At 39.3% G+C, this 19413-nt stretch overlaps 1 protein-coding gene across 1 annotated transcript in view; it reads right to left on the bottom strand.

Annotated features, from left to right (window-relative positions):
* The window catches only part of SPRED2 (sprouty related EVH1 domain containing 2), an 83538-nt gene that overhangs the window by 22266 nt on the left and 41859 nt on the right, over window positions 1-19413 (bottom strand). The window contains exons 2-4 of the mRNA XM_063316641.1: window positions 6152-6329; window positions 3303-3471; window positions 2446-2510 (exon numbers count right to left, since the gene is read on the bottom strand). Coding sequence (XP_063172711.1) covers window positions 2446-2510; window positions 3303-3471; window positions 6152-6329 — 412 coding nt within the window. The remainder of the gene's footprint in view (window positions 1-2445; window positions 2511-3302; window positions 3472-6151; window positions 6330-19413) is intronic.

Raw genomic sequence — 19413 nt, 5'->3', positions numbered from 1 at the left:
AAAAGCTAAGCTCTTGGAACTCAAACGTAATTAAAGTTTATCTTCCAAAGGAGCAAGAGACATCTCTTTTGGGGAAGGGGAGGTAGTGGAGTTTCAAAATCTGAGGGGATCAGGAAGAGAACACACATCTGCTTGTTTCCAGGGATATAATAGGACCAATATATATATACTGGTATTTGGGGTATTTCAAAGCAACGTAGGCGCGGATAAGCATTTGTGGAAAGCTGTATCTATCTATTGGGACACTCTCATCCTACGCCCCTATCTAACTGTACAGAAGAGTAAGTCATCCCGGCTCTGCTGGAGCTCTGCCCTGCTCTCTGCCTTCCTCCCCTCCCTTCTCCGCCATGGAATCTATAAATCACTTCTGGCAGGTAGCTGGGAAGCAGCAGCTAATGATAGTTTTGCTCTGGAGGAAAGGAAGTCACCTTTTAACCCTGCCTGCTGTTGTTTGTCTTACAATAAGACTAGAGAACAGATAAAAACAACATGCCAACTGTCACAGAGGATCTGGTCACAATTGAGCAGGAAACCTTATGTCAGACCCACAGTGCTTTCAGGCTGAGGATGTTTGTCCCTCAGTCAAGAGCTTTGATGGGGTGTCTTTTACCCTTCACTCATGCAAATGCTTCCTACATTCGTTTAGTGAAAAATCAAACAGCCAGTTTTCTGAATAGAAAAGTCAGGAATATTGCATGCCTGTTTCAGTTTCCTGAGGGATGCTACCCTCAACACTCTGACCTATGAAAAACGAAAGACAGGGAGGGAGGAGAGAGGGAAATACAGAAGAATCATGCAGTTTCAGTCACAAGAGCCAAGGCTTAATTACAGCCCAAATTCCAGAGGCAGAACTGTGCCAAAGATACAACACACGGTAAGAATCAGCTTTAATAGGAAACCGTGAGATGCTGATAGCCTGAGTAGTTCTGAAAGCAGGCCTAGGCCAGTACATGAACGGGAGTATTTTGTTCCCTCAGTGACAGATTGGTTATAAACATAATAAAATGTGAGTGTGTCTGAATCTCTTAAAAGCTACCCTTTCAAATAATTTCCCATAAATAAATCATATACAGCACTGAAACAGAATCTATCCAGATAATCACTGAGACTCTATCTAGATAGTTTACTTTTCAGTTTGTGAAACCTGAGAAGGTGGACAAAATCTCTGGAATGACAAGGTCTACCATGCCTGTCATGACTTATTACATCTGCTAGGGCAGAGTTGAGCGATCGGGTCAAGGAGATGATAAACGTTTTCCTGAAAGATAGCAAGGTACTGATTCATCTTGAAGCTGTAGCCGTAGACCTTCTAAAGACACCAGCCTTTTGCTAAAACATACTTTAGAAAAACAAAAACAAAAACCAGATGTGGGGCACAAGCTCTGAGCATATGGTTCAGTAGTGTCATGGTTTGACTGAAATAGATTGTTTAGATCTGCTCCAGCAGAGCTTCTGGAAGAGATCATTTGGAGATTACAGATGGAATGCCATTAATATACCCTTCTCCTCCTCCTTTTTCCTACCTGATCATAGGGAAGATGTGGAATTTCTAAACTAGTGCCACAAAACATTCTGAATTAGGTAAAATAACCCAAGCATTAATGCAAGCAAAACACTACAGGTTATAGTCTTCTATTTACTTACTAGGGTTGGAGGGACAGATGATCTTGGAAAATTCACTAGTCTATCTGAGATGAAGTTGCATTCCCACTTGAAGCAAAAAAAGAGGGGGGAAGGGAGTGAAACAGTAGATCCATACCCACTTAGGGATGCCTGTGGGAGAGCAGCATTTATCATCTCCATCCAATTTGTTAACTGTTCCCATTTCCTGGTGAAATCAACTGTGAGAATTTAACTTTAGAATGACTGCTCAAGATAAATTTATCAACTGGATGTCACTTTTAAAGCCAGGGGCTGTGTTGACACCTTTCATTTTGTTATCTTGTTATTCTTCCTTATGTTTTTACTGATAGAATTAGGCCATAATATTTATTTTATAATTTGCCTTATATTTTTGTTGCAGAAAATAAAAAAGAAGTTCAAAATCAACAAATCAATAATTAATATTTCCACATGTAGGTTTGCATGTGACTAGCAGCACTTAGCCAAAGTTGGCTGAGCTCAAAAAAGCTAAAAAATGATGGGCCTGGTAAGTACTTGGATGGGAGACCACCAGAATATCTATACCTGTCGACTAGACTAGGAAATCAAAACAGTATTCTAGAAGAAGGCAGTGGCTAACCATTTCAATATTCTTGCCAAGAAAGCAACATAGAAGTCCCTGTGTTGCCACCAGGAGCTCAGTTTGACTCAAGGGAGACTTTATTTTCACTTCTGCAATCACCTTCTCTTCATGTGACTGGCAATCACAGGCTTTACTTTCTCATGAGAAAGAAAAAGCCATTCAGAGGGTACAAAAATGAATTTGAAACAGAAGATACGTACAGTGAAGACATCGTCATCTCCAACTTCAGTTTCATTGTGGATTGTGGAGGATGATGTTGTAGATCCTGCAAAGACATTTAAAAATGTGTGTTGTTCCTTCAGATGAAAGATTATATTCCAGTCAGCCTATTTACAAAAATGTAGCAGAGGGCAAATATTTGTTTTAGGCACAGCCATCTGTCTCATAAGCCACGTGTCCAAAGTCAAACAAGAGCCGGAGGGTTGCCCTGGAATGAAGTAGAGCGCCTGGCGGTAGGCTTAGAACCCCGGTCAATTTTCCTTGGGACCAAGCCAACTTCTTTCCTGCTTTTACAAAAGCAGTTCATTTTATCTGGGTATTTTTGGTGAATTCCTGATCAGGTGTTTTAGAATGGTAAAAAGAAATGAGAACAGCCACCTTAGATGAATTAGGACTTGGGCTTCCCCTTGCCACTCTCCAACCATGTAAAGGAATTAAAAGCACAAAGTACAAGTCAGTTGGCAAAAACATTTTAACTGCTTCCTCTGATAATGTCAATCTTAAAGAGTCTATTCAAGGTAACAACGATTAAGGAAAACACAAAGAAAGACCGATAATATGAGAAATACTTTACACTTGCTCACTCTGGATTAACCTCACCATTCCTTCAAATAGAACAGTTACTAGATAGTAGAGGGCTGTCTGAATAATTGGGATCGCATTCTCTGCAAGCCAATACAGAAGGTTAAGACTCTGGTTTAAGTACTGTAGCAGGGCTTCAGAGAAAGACATGTGACATTCTGTCTCCAAAGTTGCCACCCAAAAAAAAAGGGGGGGGGGAATGGAGAAGACAGCCATTTTGCTACACACATTAAAGTTGTAGGATATTGTTTTGTACCTTCTGTGAGATCTTCAATGGCTTTTCTCACCCCTCTGTCAAATGCTCGTGCATCAGCAGGGCTCAGAAAAGTGAGTCCAAATTTTCGGTTGTCAACTTTCCAGTGGTGAAATGTAGGATTTGCTTTAGTGTAGATCAAGTCTTTTTTCACATAGCATTCCAGCACCACCTGGGGTGAAAGTGCAAAGATGTGCAATGATGATATTTACAAGCAAAGGGCACGAGTTTGTTAGTGTAATTTATTACTTCCTCTTGCACAGTAAAAAAAAAAAAAGTCATTTAAGTCTGCTTGCTTTGCAGTTGTTTTGACATGACTCTCCTTTCAACAAGAAATCAGGAAAATTAAATGAGAGAAGACAACATGCTTTAAACATTTCCTGCTTGGTTGATACAGGAACACAAACTCTTATATTACATGCTGTACTTCATATCTCTGCAAAGCCAAGCTTAACTTCTTTAGGAACCTATTCTCTACCCGTGTGTATGTGTGTGTAAGTATTATGTCATTTCAGCATACATGGCTTTACTCCTTTTCATGCAAAATGAAATCCAATGTGTATAGCTATAGTTAGTACCACACTGACCACTCACATCTCATGGCCAACCATGTAATCATTGTTCTTTTTCTTTTCCTTGGCTACAGCCTCGTCTAATTTGGTACTCTCTGGACACGCTGGACTACAGCTACCATAATACACAGGTAGAAGCTCAGTGGGCATGCTAGTTGGAAGATAGCAGAGCTTAATTAATTTATTAATTGTACTTTCAAGTTGCTTTGGTCATATGACTCTAAGCACATCTCCAAACCAGTATATCAAAACTGAATCAGTAAAGCCTGGCTCATTCAAAAACATCCATATGACCAAACCATAATAACCAATTCATCATCACATTCCATATTCATTCTAACAGTACCATCATTTATCAGTGGTTTAACCACTTGCCGTACTGTCCCAAATGCTCACATTTTTAACAGCTTCCTGAACGTATAGAATTGGGGGGTTTGTGGGAACTATCCAACGGCAGACAGCTTTGCTATTTTCTCCATTCAACTGGAAGTAGCTAACCTGTATGTATTGGGTTATGGGTTAAGACTTGAATAGTAGACCTGCATTGCAACTGGCACTCAACGTAAAATAACAACCCCGTAGGATAGGTTATTTATTTATTTAACTTATGTGCCACCAAATCACCATCAACTCATGATGGGCAACTTATAAATGCAATTCAGAACTCCTGAAGAAAGGGTAAGCAACTTGGTTAATGTGCACCCCTTTCTTTCTGTTGATGGGGTGCTCACACAAGTTGTAGGAAGCCCTGGTCATGCTTTCAGTGACAGCCCTGAAGAATTTGGGGTGCAGAGTGAAGGCAGTAACCTGCTCAGGTCACCTAGAACCACTAGCAGACCCCACATCCAATGGTACCACTTCACTCTTGAGGGGCCAAACAGAAGGCTAGCTTGGAGAAACCTGAAGGTTTGAGGAAATAAACTTCTTTAAAGGGAAGGGGGGCACAGAAAGGCTTAATGGGGGGGGGAGCCCAAAGCAACCCAATTAGGACTGAGCATGTTCAGTGGTCACAGAACATTTATGCTGGGGAATACACAAGGGATGGAATGATTTTCTTTATAGTTGAGACTGTCTGCTAAACAGCATTCACTTACTTTATTTAAAGTATCTAAAATATATAACCTGCTTCTAGTTCATACTCTGCTTTTACCAATGGTAACTCAACCCACAACTAACTAACTAACTAACTAACTTATTTTGTTCTTTCTAAATGCTTCTTGCCTTATAAATACTGTCTCCTTTCTTGTACTTCCTGGCTAGGATCATACTTCACTACCGGTGGAATAGAATATTACTCAGAATGGCACAGCTGACTGGGACTCTGAAGACTTCATGCTGCAACGTTTTATTGCAGGCCTCATTTGTTATGTAGAAGACCTAAAGCTGCAACAAAAACCTTATCTGCTATCTCTTTAGTTTATTATTCCATTCTGGATTAGACTAGAATCAATTTGCAGACAGGGGCCATCTTTTGATTAAAAGCGGGCGAGGGGAGAACTCCTAACACCACTCCCCCCATTTTATTTGTTCCAAAGAAGCAGGAAGCCGTGGGTTCAATAAACAGCCACGGCAAAGAGTTAAGTTTAAATCAGCCTGGCATTTTTGCTCTACTGTTCTCTATCTCAAATGAAATGGTATAAATAATTCACTCCCATTTCAAAAGCTTGAATTACCTCATACCATGTGGCTGCCTTTGTCAGGTTTTTTTTTTAATTATTTCTATTCTGTTTAGCAAATTTCGGGGGGAAAAAGTGTTGTTTTCCATTTTCAGAGTTAAGCTATGTAACAACAACAACAACAACAACAACGAGTCTAAACATTAATATACACCCTGCTCTTTGTTAAAACCACAGATAACATCCCTTTGCACCAAGAGGAGAAGTTTATTTATTTATTTACCAAATTTTATCACCGCCCATCTCCTCCACCGAGGAGGGACCCTGGGCAGTTTACAAAAAAACCACAAAATTTAAAATACAATACTACCATAAATACAATAACTATAACTATAAATAGATAAAAGATACAAAATACGGTAGAATCCAGATGGCTAAGATTGTACCTCAATCAGTGAGTATCAGGGGCCATACTAAGGCGCTAGCCATCCCCACGATTGACTGTTCCTCTCCCCGCTCCAGACATGCTGACACAACCAGGTTTTTAATTTTTTTGTAGTTTTGTAGATGTGTCACGTATGATCTTGTAAAATGTCAAGAAAGATGGGGGGAGGGCTTCTGGAGGAAGAGGGACCAAAGTCAGCACCAAATCAGTTTAATTTACCAGCTTGTCCTTTTGCCTTTCTCCATGAATGAGAAATCCATTTCTTCCATTGGCCTCGGGGCACTGGATCTTGCAGACGCCAACCCTACTAAGGCCACCTCCTTCTTGGGGCAACCATCCTCCACTGGAGTCATCCCGGGTCATAACCACAGCTTTGACTCGCACAATATAGCTGTCACTGCAACAGACAAAAACAGGAGACGATTAAATCACAGAGTACATTTCGCAGATTTCAGCATCCAATTATCTAAAGCTACAGAAAAATCAGTAATCTTCTGGGGATGTAGACATCAACTAAAAATGTTATCTGCTGTCACAGCTAAAAGGGGATACAATAGAAATATTCCAGGCATCATTAATGTTCAAGCTGGCTGATGTAATTGACCTAAAACTGCCTCAAGGAAAATCTTCATATATTGGGAGGGCAGTTCCTACTCTGCATGTGAGAAACCACCATTCTGCACCAAAAGAACTCAAACAATTTAGCATGCGAAGTGATGCAGATGACTTTTTAATAGGGGTGTGGGAGGAGGAATAGTTAACAATCTATGGAATGAGATCAGTTTTCGTGTTTCATTTTGAAATAAAAAGATTCAATCTATTTGGCGTTAATGGGCTCTCATCCACAAAAGCTGACATCAGAACAAATGCATTAGATGAAGCTGCTACATGACTCTTGCTGCATGGAGCTATTGGTACTTGAAACAGGAAGGTCAGAGCTGTAAATATGTGGTTACTGGAGATGAGGGGGAAGACTGGTAGCACTGAAGGGCAAGTTGAAGGACAAGGTGTACAAGTAGGATTGTTGTTGTTTATTCGTTCAGTCGCTTCCAACTCTTCGTGACTTCATGGACCAGCCCACGCCAGACCTTCCTGTCGGTCGTCGACACCCCCAGCTCCCCCAGGGACGTGTCCATCACCTCTAGAATATCATCCATCCACCTTGCCCTTGGTCGGCCCCTCTTCCTTTTGCCCTCCACTCTCCCTAGCATCAGCATCTTCTCCAGGCTGTCCTGTCTTCTCATTATGTGGCCAAAGTATTTCAGTTTTGCCTTGAATATCATTCCCTCAAGTGAGCAGTCTGGCTTTATTTCCTGGAGGATGGACTGGTTTGATCTTCTTGCAGTCCAAGGCACTCTCAGAATTTTCCTCCAACACCACAGTTCAAAAGCATCGATCTTCCTTCGCTCAGCCTTCCTTATGGTCCAGCTCTCGCAGCCATATGTTACTACGGGGAACACCATTGCTTTAACTATGCGGACCTTTGTTGTCAGTGTGAGGTCTCTGCTCTTCACTATTTTATCGAGATTTGTCATTGCTCTTCTCCCGAGGATTAAGCGTCTTCTGATTTCCTGACTGCAGTCAGCATCTGCAGTAATCTTTGCACCTAGGAATACAAAGTCTTTCACTGCTTCTACATTTTCTCCCTCTATTTGCCAGTTATCAATCAAGCTGGTTGCCATAATCTTGGTTTTTTTGAGGTTTAGCTGCAAGCCAGCTTTTGCACTTTCTTCTTTCACCTTCATCATAAGGCTCCTCAGTTCCTCTTCACTTTCAGCCAAGTAGGATAGAGTAGCATTATTATATAAATCCTAGGACTGAGAAAAGAGAAGGATCCTAGGTCATAATTCTGCTTCTATTCTTCCCCCCGTTTTGTCACATTCTGAATCCAGGACAACTTATCACAAGCTTGCCCAGAGGAATCTTCATTCCTATTTGTTACAGTACAAACTTTCCAGCAGGAATGAAGTGCTGGCTAGTCTTCTCCACATTCTCCTTTCTTACAAGATCAAATCATATAGCTCGTCAAGAGCAACACCATCTCTCTTCTCTTTATCTCTCTCTGATTAATTTATGGAATAGAATATGAAGTGTTTTCCTTAAAGGCAGAAAATGTTCAACACAGGTACTCATATAAACTATATTAGGTCATTATTAAATCCTTAATGAAGTGTTGCATTAGAATAAATGTAACTGAATTTCACAGATGCAACTTTCAAACAGGCCTTTAGATCAGTAATGGAAATACTTTGTACTTTGTGCAGGTTTGTATTCAGCCCTCTGATACAATGCAATTTCAACTACTATGTCCTTAAGGCTCTCTACAAAGAAATTTTCAAATGCAATGTATCATGAGACATGAAAGAATCTGTGTGTAGCATCAGTCTGATCTAGTCAAATAACCTCTGAGTCACATATTAATTATGTTTGCTAGATCTTGAAAATCAAATGTTAAAGCCATTAACTGTATTTTCTAGTTACTTGATAAGCAATCTATCTAGTATTTATCAAAGTTGTCTTCCGGAAGCTTGGTGAACTCAAGCAAGCCGAAATAAACCAATAGTTCTTATTCCTGTCTGTCTGTCTCTGTCCGTCCATCCATCCAAGGTATGTCTGCCCAGTGATAAGGACTCTATCCCAGTACTCTACCCTACTGGAAAAAGTAGACCCTACCAACGTCTTAAGATACTCACTTCCCACATAATAATGTCCAAGGGCCATAAATAACTTGAGTAAGTAACTTTCCTGGCCTGGAAGCCCCAAATGCATCCCATTTTTAGGACAGTGTTTCAGCTGTACAGCTTAACTTCATTTATATTAATTGGCTAATGTAGTTCAATTGATGCCTGCAATGGCAGAAGCTTTAGGAAAATGCATGTTTCCAGACTACTGAGCTAGTTGGGAAATAACCTGCCCTTTCTATCACTCTTTTCAAGGACTGTCTTCAGCCTGCCCAGAACAAGAGCAATCATTTTGTCTACTGGCAAAGTGGCATCCCCTATGCCAACCAGAATGAAAAGACAAAACAAGATCTCCCACAGAATTTTTTTTTTAAATGGGGGTATCGTTCTCTTTTATCTCTCGGGGTATAACTGGATGCTACATGACTGCTGCTGACAGTATGGACTGCCACACCAACATCCCTCAACCATCCCTTCAGTAGAGTACCTATGAAAAGAATCTTGTCCAGAAGACAACTTTGATAAATACTAGATAGATTGCTTATCAAGTAACTAGAAAATACAGTAAATGGCTTAAACATTTGATTTTCAAGATCTAGCAAACATAATTAATACCTGACTCAGAGGTTATTTGACTAGATTTGACTGATGCTAGTGCCATTTCTACATCTATTGATGTACATCTGTGAAGGAAAAATTTGATTGGTAGATGAATTTGTCTACCATGGGAGAATGTTTACAAAGAATAGGAAAAATGGATGAAAAAAAATTAAGACATACAAATGTTGGTCATAAAGTTGTGGATAATAAGTAGTCAGTTGCAAGGAAAGAGTGTTTGCCAAATGGAGCAAAACAGATGCATAGAGAAGAGTGCTTCTGTTTGTTTTGTTACATGGAAATGAATGGGTGCTGGGTATGTCAGGAAAAACAAAAACAATCTAAATGCAGTGGGAATGGGGTACTTCTTACGGGTGATAAGATAAGCACCGATGGGATCAAGAATAAATGGATGTTACGTGAATGTGGATTGAATACAAAGTCAGTGACCAGTATGAAAGAAATATGTTGTAGTCATATAGAGAAAGTGAATGAGGATCAAGTGGCAAAAGACATATATGAAGGAAGAGTGAATAGGTCAAGAGAAAGGGGAAGACTGGGAAAGTCATGACAGTTTGTGAGATCCTGAAAAAGAGAGAGGTAAGAATTTAAAGTATGAAAGACAATGTACAAATTGGTGCATGGTAGAGGACCAATGGACAGTTTGCAAGGATAGATAGAAAACTATGGAGAGGTATAGTAAATAATACTTGATCAGATGTCCTTACATTTTTTTCTTACCTCCTGCTTTTATTTTCTTTTGCTCACTACTTTCTACTTTTCTCCCGACACTATACAAAAATGTTGCTAACTCCAACCCCAGCATCATGAGTCCCTATGAATGTATCTTCATTAAGGAATGATGCATCACTCTATATAGGCTACATCCTGTAACAAAGTTATGGAAACAAATCCATTTGTCTCCAGTTTGGATATTACTTTTCTAAGAGATGAATTTCCTTCTGTACCAGATATTGCATGCAAAACAATATATCCATTTTGTAATAAAAACATGGATTTATGCTACAATCGCTATGTGTTTCTAGAAGGCATTTAGCATTTTCAACTTGGTGCTCTGTCCCACAGTCTTGTTTCGATAACTTCCTTCAACATGGCCATAGTGCGATGACATCTAACACAAGTTGAAGACTATTAGGCTGAGGAAAATGGAGGCATTTTCAAGATTTGAATGGTATTTTTCTTTAATGATGGTCATTGGTAGCATTTTTAGTATTCCAAAATACTAAAATTCAGTTTCCAATTGATATCCTTTGGTGAAATGATTAAAGAAACCTTTCTGTATTATTCACATTGGTTCAAAATAAAACTACATCTCTCTTAATACAGCTTATTTTCTGGCATAGTTGCTTTTAGTTTCTTTTTATACACTACTTGGTAAATATAAGCTTTGCCAAGAAGCACTATATAAATGTTAATATATGAAACATCCTTTTCTAAATATCTAAAGGTAAAATACTCTAGGCATTCAGTTATTGACTGTGAACCTATGCTGCTTACAAAGATTGAAGATGACAATGGAGATTAAATATGATCTGAAAACAATTATGCTTCCTTGCTGACATGTATGAACTGTGTCTTGATGAGCATTAACATTATTAATAGTACTTATATAGCATTCTTCAAATGCTTAAAGTATTTCTCATACATTATCCTTATGATAGCCATGTATGATAATCAGCAGTGTTTGTTGTATTTTGCAGATGTGAGGCTTTGAGAATGTGTTAGCCTAAAGCTTTAGACATGTGTACATTGTTCAGTTTATGGTAGGTCAGAGTCCACTCAGACTTGCACAGATTCCCATGCACTCTTGCTTTAAAATAAACCCCACCTAGTACAATGGGGTTTTTACCCCCACAACGTCAAGTACCTGATGCAACAATTCATAAAGATGTTCAGTCCTTTTTTAAAGTAAAATCCAGGTGAACACCTTTAATATCTTAGTTACCTATTGTTGTTGTTTATTCATTTAGTCGCTTCCGACTCTTTGTGACTTCATGGACCAGCCCATGCCAGAGCTTCCTGTCGGTCGTCAACACCCCCAGCTCCCCCAGGGACGAGTCCGTCACCTCTAGAATAACATCTATCTATCTTGCCCTTAGTCGACCCCTCTTCCTTTTGCCCTCCACTCTCCCTAGCATCAGCATCTTCTCCAGGCTGTCCTGTCTTCTCATTATGTGGCCAAAGTATTTCAATTTGGCCTTTAATATCATTCCCGCAAGTGAGCAGTCTGGCTTTATTTCCTGGAGGATGGACTGGTTTGATCTTCTTGCAGTCCAAGGCACTCTCAGAATTTTCCTCCAACACCACAGTTCCAAAGCATCGATCTTCCTTCTCTCAGCCTTCCTTATAGTCCAGCTCTCACAGCCATATGTTACTACGGGGAACACCATTGCTTTAACTATGCGGACCTTTGTTGTCAGTGTGATGTCTCTGCTCTTAACTATTTTATCGAGATTTGTCATTGCTCTTCTCCCAAGGATTAAGCGTCTTCTGATTTCCTGACTGCAGTCAGCATCTGCAGTAATCTTTGCACCTAGAAATACAAAGTCTTTCACTGCTTCTACATTTTCTCCCTCTATTTGCCAGTTATCAATCAAGCTGGTTGCCATAATCTTGGTTTGTTTGAGGTTTAGCTGCAAGCCAGCTTTTGCACTTTCTTCTTTCACCTTCATCATAAGGCTTCTCAGTTCCTCTTCGCTCTCAGCCATCAAAGTGGTATCATCTGCATATCTGAGATTGTTAATGTTTCTTCCAGCGATTTTAACTCCAGCCTTGGATTCCTCAAGCCCAGCACGTCGCATGATGTGTTCTGTGTACAAGTTGAATAGGTAGGGTGAGAGTATACAGCCCTGCTGTACTCCTTTCCCAATCTTAAACCAGTCCGTTGTTCCGTGGTCTGTTCTTACTGTTGCTACTTGGTCGTTATACAGATTCTTCAGGAGGCAGACAAGATGACTTGGTATCCCCATACCACTAAGAACTTGCCACAATTTGTTATGGTCCACACAGTCAAAGGCTTTAGAATAGTCAATAAAACAGAAATAGATGTTTTTCTGAAACTCTCTGGCTTTTTCCATTATCCAGCGGATATTGGCAATTTGGTCCCTAGTTCCTCTGCCTTTTCTAAACCCAGCTTGTGCATCTGGCAATTCTTGCTCCATGAATTGCTGAAGTCTACCTTGCAGGATTTTGAGCATTACCTTACAGGCATGTGAAATGAGTGCCACTGTTCGATAGTTTGAACATTCTTTAGTGTTTCCTCTTTTTTGTATGGGGATATAAGTTGATTTTTTCCAATCGGGTGGCCATTCTTGTGTTTTCCAAATTTGCTGGCATATAGCATGCATTACCTTGACAGCATCACCTTGCAAGATTTTGAACAGTTCAGCTGGGATGCCGTCGTCTCCTGCTGCCTTGTTATTAGCAGTGCTTCTTAAGGCCCATTCAACCTCACTCTTCAGGATGTCTGGCTCTAGCTCACTGACCACATCATCAAAGCTATCCCCGATATTGTTATCCTCCCTATACAGGTCTTCTGTATATTCTTGCCACCTTTTCTTGATCTCCTCTTCTTCTGTTAGGTCCTTGCCATCTTTCTTTTTGATCATACCCATTTTTGCCTGCAATTTACCTCCAATGTTTCTAATTTTCTGGAAGAGGTCTCTTGTCCTTCCTATTCTATTGTCTTCTTCCAGTTCTGCACATTGCTTCTTTAAAAATAATTCCTTATCTCTTCTGGCTAACCTCTGGAATTTTGCATTTAATTGGGCATATCTCCCCCTATCACTGTTGCCTTTTGCTTTCCTTCTTTCTTGGACTACTTCTAGTGTCTCAGCAGACAGCCATTTTGCCTTCTTGGTTTTCTCTTTCTTTGGGATGTATTTTGTTGCCGCCTCCTGAACAATGCTTCCAACTTCTGTCCAGAGTTCTTCCGGGACCCTATCTACCAAGTCCAGTCCCTTAAATCGATTCTTCACCTCCACTGCATATTCCTTAGGAATATTAGTGAGCTCATATCTAGCTGATCTGTGGGTCTTCCCTAATCTCTTTAGTCTGATCCTAAATTGTGCAATAAGAAGTTCGTGATCAGAACTACAGTCAGCTCCGGGTCTTGTTTTTACTGACTGTATAGATGTCCACCACCTTTGGCTGCAAAGGATGTAGTCAATCTGATTTCGGTGTTGTCCATCTGATGAAGTCCATGTATAAAGCCGTCTCTTAGGTTGCTGGAAGAGAGTGTTTGTTATGCACAGTGAGTTGTCTTGGCAAAATTCTATCAGCCTATGTCCTGATACTGCAGTGATAGAAGAAACTTGGTTAAATCTTCTGAACTGTTCTGCCTAAAGCTTAAAGGAGTGGCTAAACCATCCAACACATCAGTCCCAGTGCTAATATTAGTGAGATAAGATAAATAGAGCGGTCTTCCTCCCATTTGCCTTCCTTTAATGCTAACAGTCATAATACCGTAACATATTTAATGCTTTACCAGCTGAACAGATCTACTGTATTATCACTTTTCAAGTATGAGAACTCACTTCTTCAGGTGTATGCAAAGTACGGAGTCAGCAGGCAAATATATACGCTAATATAGAGAATAATTAAAATATTCCACCTTTTGTGCCAAAATAACTTAAATCAAACAATGCTGGTTTCTTATTTTCAAACCAAAATGAGTAAGAGAAACCCTAATTTCTTAAAAATAGTAGCTCAGATACAGACTGTCAGACCAAGGGGGCTTCTGGGGGAGGTATAGCAAACTGAAGATGGCTCTGTGAAACCGAAGCTGACGACTGCAGCAAAGACCAAGGAACTGGTGAGTAGACCAGTTTCTCGGAACCTCTCCGGATAAGGAGAGGATGGGAGATTGCCCACATGTGCTTTGGATGGCTGCTACTCACAAGGAGACCAGAGGACATCAGTTTTCTGTGGCTTTTCTGTGGAAAATGACAGGATTAGCCATCTTGCTTGCAAGCGCAACGGAGCCTTTTAAAGGACACTAAGTTCGCAAGCCTCACTTTCTAATCACTTTCGGAATGTTTATTAACTACTTCTAAGCTATTAGAGAGGGACGTGGTGGCACTGCGGGTTAAACCGCTGAGCTGCTGAGCTTGCTGATCGGAAGGTCAGTGGTTCGAATCCGCGTGGTGGAGTGAGCTCCCATTGCTAGTCCCAGCTCCTGCTAACCTAGCAGTTCAAAAACATGCAAATGTGAGTAGATTAATAGGTACCGCTTTGGCGGGCAGGTAACGGCGTTCCGTTTAGTCATGCCGGCCACATGACCGCAGAAGTGTCTACGGACAAACGCTGGCTCTTCAGCTTTGAAATGGAGATGAGCACCACCCCCTAGAGTCAGACACGACTGGACTTAATGTCAAGGGAAACCTTTACCATTACCTTACCTAAGCTCTTAGAGACCTTTGGATCGAAAAGTTTGAAAATGCCGGGTGAGTCTGCCTTCAATCCTGAACAGAAAAAAACTTTTACAGTAAGATTTTGGAATTAATTATAAAGTACAAACAGCTTCTCATAGGAAATAGATCCTGTTTTGGTTTTTACAAGACACAACATAGATAAATAATGTCATGATTTCAAAAACAGGACACTAGAGGGGACTAAAGATTTTTGGTAAAGGAAAGATATACAAGCTGCAAGATAGTTATGACAATAAAGATACTGAAGGAGACTTTTGAAGAATGGAATCAGAAAATAGTAGCCACAATATCAACAATGTCAGTAATGATGTCCACTTCTGTGGAGAGACTGTCCAAAAGATATTGAACAAATGTCAGATGTAGAACTAATTTTATCTGACAAGATAGAGATGGTATCAAAAGTAGATTTACAACTGACAGGCCAAGAGAATGTCTTAGAAAAGGATGTTTCAGTGGATCTACAAATGAAACTGGCTGAGGTTTTAAAATTTAAAAGGGAAATACAAATGACAAACCAAGGAAGTGACCTGGATAGTTTTTTCCTACTGGATTTACAAAAGAGGTTTGTTAAAGCCTTTAAGAACTCTGTACGAGACAAAGAAGAAATGAGGAGAAATCAAATCCTATGACAATATTTGAACGAACTAAAGATTAAGACTGTTAGAAGTATAAGGAAAGAATATGAAGTTGGTTTATTTGATCAAGGTTAAAATAAGGTATGTTGTTTTTTCTGGCTACCCTTTTTGGACTTTCTGTTGACACCAGGACTGAAAAGATGATGTTTTATGAATTTGTTTATAGATAAGAGATGAGATGTGGGATGAAGAGTAAATGTTTGTAACCTTAGAAGAGGTGAAGAATCACTGAATTTGTTTATTCTTGTTGTGATGAAAGTTGGAAGTCACTTCTTTATATATTTCTTTTTCTCTTTATTGTATTCTTACTTTTCTTTCTCCTCTTTTTCTTTTCTTTCTTTTTCCTTGCACTTTTTACTCCTTCTGTCTATTTTCTTTTAAGTTTAGCTTGTATTGGATTTTACTATTATAATCAAAATTCTTAATAAAATTATATGTATGTATGTATGTATGTATGACTGTCAGACCAAAGGCCTTATGCATTTCAAAGGGGGATGAAAAGTTATTTATTTCAAATGGTTTTATGCTGTTTCAATCCTTCCAAGTAGCTGACAGGAAAGAACAACACAATGAATACAATAATATCAAATAACAGTCAACACCATCTTCAATACCATAGCTTGTAACATCTCTATGGATCCAACCATCCTCAAAAGATGTGGATGTCTTAAAGAGCAAAGAAGGGAAACCATTTGCTGAGCTGCAACTCGAAGGAAATGGGAATCTTAGGGCAGCAAGATATGAAGGATCACATCTTCTCCGTCTCTGCTGAAGAGACCCATTCATAGTAATGGCAGTATACTGACCTCATTTCAAATCTACAGATTTGAAATGAAGAAAAAGGAAGAAAGATCCATGATCAGATGTACCATGGTCTATCCTCATGGCTAAAGATTTGTAATTGCTTACAACCTAATATCTTTCAGATGTGATGTTTTTCCATTTTCCAGAACCTCAGCTGGTATGAACACTGGCCACGTTGGTTGGAAACTTATGGGAGGCGGAGCAGGCATGCAGCTTTTATGGGAGGTGGAGCAGGCACACAGCTTTTTATGACTTGTGTATTCTTAAGTATAAATATGATATTCCCTAGGAGACAACCAAGGATTTGTAATTTCTTCAAAAAAATCAGTAATGTCCTGCAAATAGCTTGAAATAGCACTGAGGATATCTGAAGCAACCAGTTAATGGGGCTGTGCATTTTGAGCACCTCATAGAATGTCCCCAGTCAGGACTCTAGGGCATCATTCTATGCACATATATTTGTAGAAAAATCCTTTGTCCTGTTACATTATCCTGTTTTTAGAACTTCACAGGGGGGACCCTACACATAATAATTAAATGATACTGGAAAAGTTACATTGCTTATGAGAAGCTGAGAAATAGCTGCTCTTCCCTTTGTTAGCCAGTCCCTTTGATTAGATTATCAAACTTATGACAGAGTATAGGTGACCAGTTTAGTATAGTTGAAATCTTGGCAAGTGAAGCAGCTTTTCAGTTTCCTCAGCTTGGGCACAACAACAAATGCACTTGTCTAAAAATCTGAGTCCAAAGCAGGAATGAGGGTAGAGAAAGCATCTCAGAATTGACCCTCCCTTGTTCTCTGGCTGGGGAGTGGGGAAGCACTTTCAAACTTGCAAGATTCTGTTACTGTAACCTTAGAATAAAGGTAGCATTAGTATTCTTGGTTTTGGTTTCCTGGTCTGGATTATCTTGAAGGGCTCACAAGCTGCAACTCTTGGATCTTCAAAAATGGGAAAAGCAATGAGCAATTCAAATGATCCGGCAGAGAACTGGACAAATCCTCCCCATATAATATTGTCCTTCTGTGACACTGGATGGTGCAAGATAGGAGAAAGTGCACGGGTTATGGAATTTGCAATCAGCAAATATGGCAATGACTATCAGAACAGATGTCTTGAAAAGGGAGTCAGACTAAATGGATCTTCAGACTTCCTGTGAATTTTGTGAGAACCTGTGACCAATTTCAATGAAGTGCTTATTTAGAGGGCTTTCTGATCGCTCTGGGGGAGTTTCCTGCAGTTCTAAGTCAGATGTCTTTTTGAGGCCTTAGGTCACTACACTCAGGCGGGGGGATAGATGGGTAACCTAGACATCAGTGTGACCACCGTCCTTCCAATGTCTTTGATCAGAATTACAGAACCCAGTCAGCTCCTTGGAATTCTAAGCTGAACATTAAGAAAAGGTTCAACAAGAAGAACAGAAGTGGTGAACTACCAACACATTTAGGACTAAACACAAGTGAGAACCCATTAGCAGGCCTATTTAGTGCAGTGCTAGAGAATGTAAGCAGGAGAGTGCTATTCATATCCTACTTTTTTGGCTTCTGATGGGCGTCTGGTTGACTACTGTGGGAACAAAGTGCTGGATGAGATAGGTCTTTAATCTGAGCCAGACTGACTCTGTTTGTAACCCTTCTATTGGACTAAAAGTTTGTTAGCCAAGGCAAGACACTTGGAGTTGTCCAGGCTGGTTCTCTTTAGACAGTTTTTTATTTTTATATACATACATACATACATTTATGTATGTATGTATGTATGTGTGTGTATACACACACACACACACACACATTATTTTAAAAAAAGATAGCATCAATAAATGGGCAGAGAATTACTAGTTACACAATTAATGCTCAATGTAACATTAATAAAAGATAAGCCATACCAAGCAAATTTTTATGATATAAAAAGTATAAATTTTTGAGCTTAATGCCAAAATCTGCACTATATTATCTATAAATGTTAAAAAAAGGAAAAACACCCCTAAAAATAATATAGATATTTCTGATTTCTCCCTTCTTTGAACTGATTTATAGCACCTACTGGCATAAACTTTAGAAACCATACTCTAAATGTTTGTATTTACTTTGCTGTGTAATATCTAATATATATATGGAGGCCGTTCTTGCTTAAATGTAGTTAATTTAGACAGGTGTTCCTTTCATAGCTATGTGTTGCTGTCTCTCCTACATTCTGAAAAACAAACAAGCAAACAAAGTGCTCTTACAATATAAACAGATGAAATCTGTCTTCACTAACAAAATTAGTGTTAAGACTCACAAACTGGATCATTGTTTTCACTTACACAGGTTAGCTTGTGAACGCACGTATTATTATTTCTTATAACCAAGAGAAAACTAATAGCGTAACATTTCTAACAGCCAAATTTCTCTCATCCTGACTTTTTAACATACCCTGATACGATTTTGTTCCAATGTGCTTGCATATGGATTTGTGGATTTGTGAATCCATATATATCACATATTGGGGCCAATCTGAGCTTGCAAAGCACAGGCATCCTTATTCCATTACAGAAACATCAAATCTGTTTAGCACAGCAATGCACTTTAAGAATGGAGTGCTCTTAATGACTTCACAATTTACAATGAAATAATCATCTGGCTCTGAAGCACCCATTCAGCAAAAGAACATTATAGTGTCAGAGGTCAAAGGCAGACGTTGTTAAATTGGGGCAGACAAAGGGTAAGGGTGGAATTCAATAATGAAGCAAATTAATGGCTGAAACTCCATTCAGAATCTGCACTAATTCCATTCAGCTTCACATTCTGCGTCTGCATTCACATGATGTATTCGTCAAAAGGAGCAAAACAGATTGATCCAATTATGTCTAAAGAGCAAATTTAATTGGATAACTGTTAGGTTTATATATTTTTAAAACTTTAGACTTTGGGGGGGGGAAGACTGATGCTATCTTGAAGTACTGTCAAGCATTTCTTAACAATTCTATTTTCACTTAAGGGCATCACTTCATTTCAGAAATTAATGTGTTAACACGTTACACAGTTTAAGGAGGTAATATTGTGAAGTGAATGACCTCAGGCTACCGGTGTTATATTTTGGCTACAATATTTAAGATACTCACAGAATTTGCAAACTAGATAACATTTTAGTACACTTTGTTGTTTTACTATCTATAATTCTAAGCTATCATTTCAATCTTTTCTGTGTCAAACGCTAGTGGTAGCCAAGGGCTTTTATTCTATACCCCAACTGAACTTGCATTGAATCTCAATGACTGTCGGTCATAATTAAAAAAAGAAAACCAAATAATTCTACAAAAATTGCAGCATGAAA

Source organism: Candoia aspera, chromosome 1, assembly GCF_035149785.1.
Source record: "Candoia aspera isolate rCanAsp1 chromosome 1, rCanAsp1.hap2, whole genome shotgun sequence".
Taxonomy (NCBI): domain Eukaryota; kingdom Metazoa; phylum Chordata; class Lepidosauria; order Squamata; family Boidae; genus Candoia; species Candoia aspera.
This window is presented reverse-complemented; position numbering and strand designations above follow the sequence as displayed.